Raw genomic sequence first — 5,344 nt, forward strand, 5'->3', positions numbered from 1 at the left:
CCCCACGACCCCTGCCCCCGCAAACTTTTGGAACCGCAGGTACCAGTTCTTTGACGCGTCCCCGCTGCTGGGCGGCCGCCAGTTTGAGGCCGAGTTTGACTGGGGGGGCACGCGCATCACGGTGATGAGCTGCCTGGTGGAGGGCATCCGGGTGTTCTTCGTCAACCCACACAACGGCTTCTTCGCCACAAGCAGCGTCTACGGCAGGTGGGGGTGCGACGCAGGGACGAGCGTGCATGACAGGCTCTACAGTCCAAGCACTACTTAGCGTGTATCCACAGGGATGCTGGAATCTGTTACAATTCCATCAATCAATGGGATGGCTCTCATATGCTGTGTCTGCATGCGATCCGGGCGATGCGACCGCCCGGACGCCGCACACAAGAGCGGCTCACGCCACCTCGCCCGCAATGGGGTTCCTGTCTGACGGTGCTGACTCAACCCTGAGACACCATCAGTTGCACACAGCTGAACAAAGCGCTCTGCCTCACCATGCACACGTACCCAAACTATGACTGAGAAACATTATGCACAGAAATGCACCCACTCACCCATTCTCCTGTGCGCCCGCTCCTCTCTTCCACCCTTAAGGTACGATGATGAGGTGCGTTTTGACTTCTTCTGCCGCGCCGCCCTGGAGTTCCTGCTGCAGACCCAGCGGCAGCCCGATATCCTGCACTGCCACGACTGGCAGACGGCGCACGTGGCCAAGGCCTACTGGGATGACTACCACCCCTTCGGCCTCTGGAAGCCCAAGGTCAGGTTCATGGAATGAGCTCATGATGTGACCGTACAGATGCTGATGGGCTGGGTGCGCGTGCACGACACGTGATCTGATTAGTTTTCAGCCGGCACTGTACCTCCTCACAGAGCCCATACGCCCGGCGCCCACACCGCGTTCCTCCCCGTCATCCGCCCGATTCCAGGTTGTGTTCACCATCCACAACATGAACTATGGCCAGAAGAAGATTGGTGAGGCGGCCTACTACAGCCAGAAATTCACAACTGTGTCCCCCTCCTACGCTTACGAGGTCGGGGGCCACCCTGCCATCGCGGCCCACAGCCACAAGGTGGGCGGCACAGTTGATTTGGGCAATGCTTGGCTCTCGCATGTCTGTCTGGTGTGATGTGCTGGCACCACTCTGTTTGTAGACATGGGCCAGTACTTGCAGCTGCAGCAGCTGCAGCAGCCAGCTCAAACACTGATGAAGCCAATGTGCACATGGCTCTGTGCCGGGCGCCCGCGCCGCCACCCTCTTGAACCTCAACCTGTCCGCCCGCCGTGACGCGCCTCGCCTGCAGTTCATGGGCATCCTCAACGGCATAGACCCTGAGATCTGGGACCCCATGGGTGGGTGCAAGGGGTGCAGGAGAGGGGAGGGAGCCAGGTCAAGCAGGAGTGTACCGAGGTTCATATGGCTGCAGTGGCGTGAGGGACCCTTACAAGGGCTAGTCGAGCGTAAGTCTCAGCCCGGTGCCACTTATCAACCAGCACGCAGTTGTGCTGATTGAATGCATCCATTGCCTGTGTCTGAATTCACTGCGCGGACCCGTTGTTTTCACAGAGGACCCCTGGCTGCCTCAGCCCTATGACGCGTCGACCTGTGAGGCCGGCAAGGCCGCGGCGCGCGCAGAGCTGCGCCGCCGCCTCAACCTGTCCAGCTGGGACGACCGCCTGATCGTGGCGGTGGTGTCGCGTCTCACGGGGCAGAAGGGCGTGCACCTCATAAAGCACGCGGCGTGGCGCACGCGCGACCGCGGCGGCCAATTTGTGCTGCTGGGCAGCGCGCCCGACCCCAAGGTCCAGGGCGAGTTCAACGCCCTGGCGGGCAGCCTGGCGGGCGGCTACGACAACAACGCGGCGTTCTGCTTCTACTTTGACGAGCCCCTGAGCCACCTGATCTATGCCGCGGCGGACATCGTGGTGGTGCCCTCCATCTTTGAGCCCTGCGGCCTGAGCCAGATGATTGCCATGAGATACGGCGCAGGTGTGTGTGTGGGGGGGGGGGAGGGGAGGTGCGGCGCGGCAAAAGGCAGAATGGGGAAAGCAGGGGGTGACAAGGAAGACTTTTTCGTGCATGGGCCTGTCCAATAACAGGGGTTCTATATGTCGGGGGCCCTACACATGATTGTGTCTGCTGGTATCCATGACTGTTCCATGCTCATGAACCTTTGCTCTGAGCGGTGCTCACAGGGCTGGTCGCACTTCCACTAGCCCATCCACGCGGGCAACACTCTGTCATCTCCCTCCCCCCCCTCCACCCCCACCCAAAAACAAACCGACCCTAGTCCCCGTGGTCCGCCACACCGGGGGCCTGCGTGACACTGTGTTTGACGTCGACACGGACAAGGTGGGGCTCAGTCTCGAGGAGGGGTCAAGCTGGCCTGGCCTGGGCTGGCCTGGCCTGGCCTGGTTGATTGAGGCACTGCCCAGGCTGCAGCTACGGGGCCTGGTTGCGCCCTGCGCTTCTGCATCATAAGCATCCCGCAGATAGGTTTGCCCCGCAGCCTGACGCCACTAAGACATTGCAACGTCTCCAAACACACAACTGCAGGCGCGTGCGGCCTGGGAGGTGGCGGGCTCCTCTGATGTGGAGGCTGACGGGCCCAACTGCACCAACGGCTTTGCCTTCGAGGGCGCAGACGCTGGCGGTCTGGACTACGCGCTGAACCGCGCCGTGGACGCGTTCTACAACGACAGAGCCTGGTTCAGGGGCCTGCAGTCGCGTGTCATGAGGATGGACTTTTCCTGGAACAGGCCCGCTCTGCAGTTCACCGACCTGTACTACGCCGCCATCAAGTCCTAGGGCGCACCACATCACACTAGCTCCCACGACAAGTGGATGTCAGGGACCTTGCTTGGCCTTGTCCCGCGCGGTTGGGGACGGTCTTGCTTGGGTTCCAGGCAGGAGCCGTCCTCACGGCGGCCCCCGAGCTTGCACCTGCACCCAGCCTCATCGTACCCTCACGTACACGTTGTGGGCCGCAACGTCGGGGAGTCCAGTACGATGTGAACTCTGCCGTGGTGATGTAGGACATGCTGCACTGTGCAGTGGTGTGGGCCGAGTGCCTTGTGGCCACGCGTGCAGGGATCAGCACAGTCCTGGGCTCATGGATGCTGGGAAGAGGGACGGGTGATGCACGAGTGGTAAGGGGCTGGCAGCAGTCACGCTGGGCTGAGGGCTGAGGGGGCACGCGTGGCATGTGCCTTCGCCAAGCCTGAGTTGAGCGCCGGGGGCCGGTGTATGTAAAGCAAGGTTTGTTGCGGCCATGCTGTATTTTGGCAAACCGTGTGATGCGTGCAGCTCCACGCCACCTGGAGGTTCTTGTGGCGTTTTTCACGAATGATGACGCGCTGCTTCCAGTGCCTTTGGTGCCCCCACATTGATGCAGGAATTACGAGAGTCACGCAGTCTTTTGTGGCCCCTGGTGGCCCTCTTTTGGTGTGGTACTCATCGGGGCGTGTGCGCAACAGTCTCGTGGTGTGGACGCCTTGCCACGCACCCCTGTGAGAGCGGTGCCGGCATTTCTAGCCGCACACTGTTTTTGAGCGATGCGTGCGGGCACACGTAGGCAATCCGGCAGCACGGCTGCTTTTCACATGCGCTGAAGACACGCCTAGCCAATACTACACACACACAACCTTCAACTGTTGGGTGTTTTTGATTGCTTGGCATGCTTTTACAAAACATTTTGCCCGGGCTGTGCTTTGCCGCGCCGTTACCGCGTGTGATGTACGGCCTACGGCCACGCCTTCACCCGCACTGGCGCGCATGATGGGGCCGATGCCACCGTCCATGCCATCGCTGTCCACCAGTCGAGTCTGTCACGCTGCCACGCGCAGCAGCCGGAGGAGCGTGCCAAGTATTGGCTTTGTCAGGCCATCATTTGAGGCGCTGGCCAGCATTGTCCATACTGTATGTGTCTTGATGCAGGGTTGTGGTTTGTAATCCGGCCTGTCTAAGGGGGGGTTCAGAGTCGGCTCACGACCGACGTCCACGCGCACCGCTGAGGTTGGGGACACAACATCCGCACAAGGCTGCAAATGCCGCACAACCAAAGCGGGCGTGTGCTTGCCTATGTGACACCAGAGGGTGGCTGCTTTCTCGAAGCACTGCCAGGGCTCACATGGGGGACACCGCTGGGCGCCGACATGCGTCAGTTGGGCGACGGGCAACGTCGCCACCCGCACACGCACACTACCATCCATGTGCGGCGACATCCTGAACGCATAGCCCGACATGTCATCACAATTCAAGAAAGTTTGGACCAACTTGACTTTCACATACTAAAGTCATAAACGCCGCTCCCACCGCCATGCTGCGGGAGCAGCTCACACTGATGCCTCCCGTTGGTGGCTGCTCAGCCGCCCGGAGGAGCTGGCCATGAACCAAGGGATAGAACTGATCACTTTGTTCAATGTGATACCGAGACATGAGCTTATAAGGCTGCTTCATTCGCCCCCTTGCATAAGCGTGCAAGGCAGATAGGTACGTACGTACCGTAAATCATTGGGTGTTTTGATTGCTGCACAATCCTGCCTGAAACGAAAGCGCCTCTTCATGTCCTTACAAATGACAAGTCAGTGCAGCAGCACCCCGGCGCAGACCAAGGCCTCGGCACCTCCGCTGTATTCCCTGCAGCCCTGATGAAAGTGCGCGCTCACGGGCAGCGTACAGGGGGAGCGCGAGGTCAAGGGATCCCGAGGGGTGGGGCATTGCTGGCAGCACCATGCACGGATCCAACAAACAGTTGGCATTTGGCAGCAGAACGGTGACCTGTCCTCACGTGGCTGGCTGGTGCCCACCTGGGGACACACCAGGGTTTAGGGTTTAGGGTTCAGGTGGCAACTCGTGTGTGGCTGTACAGCGGTTATTGGCGGTTTCTGACATTCCCCCTCGTAAACCCCAAACCCTAAACCCTGAACACCAAGCAGTCCTTCACTTTGGCGCCTGCCAGCTCAGCAACGTCTGCCAAACCCACTGCTTCCGCTCAACCTTCTTCCTTCAGTCGTGCGTTGCTGGCAGCACCATGCAGGGATCCAACAAACAGTTGGCATTTGGCAGCAGAACGGTGACCTGTCCTCACGTGGCTGGCTGGTGCCCACCTGGGGACACACCAGGGTTTAGGGTTTAGGGTTCAGATGGAAACTCGTGTGTGGCTGTACAGCGGTTATTGGCGGTTTCTGACATTCCCCCTCGTAAACCCTAAACCCTAAACCCTGAACATCAAGCAGTCCTTCACATTGGCGCCTGCCAGCTCAGCAACGTCTGCCAAACCTTAGGGTTTAGGGTTTAGGGCTAGTGTTTAGGGTTTAGGGTTTAGGGTTTAGGGTTTACGGTTT

The 5,344-nt window shown here is 59.9% G+C and overlaps 1 protein-coding gene across 1 annotated transcript; it reads left to right on the forward strand.

The window, feature by feature from the left end:
• Window positions 1-124: 124 nt before the first annotated feature.
• MNEG_13620 (hypothetical protein) lies at window positions 125-2,807 on the forward strand (the record flags this gene model as incomplete). The annotated part of the gene is made up of 7 exons (XM_014037908.1): window positions 125-207; window positions 592-757; window positions 927-1,070; window positions 1,303-1,351; window positions 1,566-1,988; window positions 2,290-2,351; window positions 2,556-2,807. 7 exons carry the CDS (start codon window positions 125-127, stop codon window positions 2,805-2,807), a joined length of 1,179 nt encoding a protein of 392 aa, XP_013893362.1.
• Between the last annotated feature and the right edge of the window lie 2,537 nt (window positions 2,808-5,344).

This window comes from Monoraphidium neglectum (genome assembly GCF_000611645.1).
Source record: "Monoraphidium neglectum strain SAG 48.87 unplaced genomic scaffold scaffold03942, whole genome shotgun sequence".
Lineage (NCBI taxonomy): Eukaryota > Viridiplantae > Chlorophyta > Chlorophyceae > Sphaeropleales > Selenastraceae > Monoraphidium > Monoraphidium neglectum.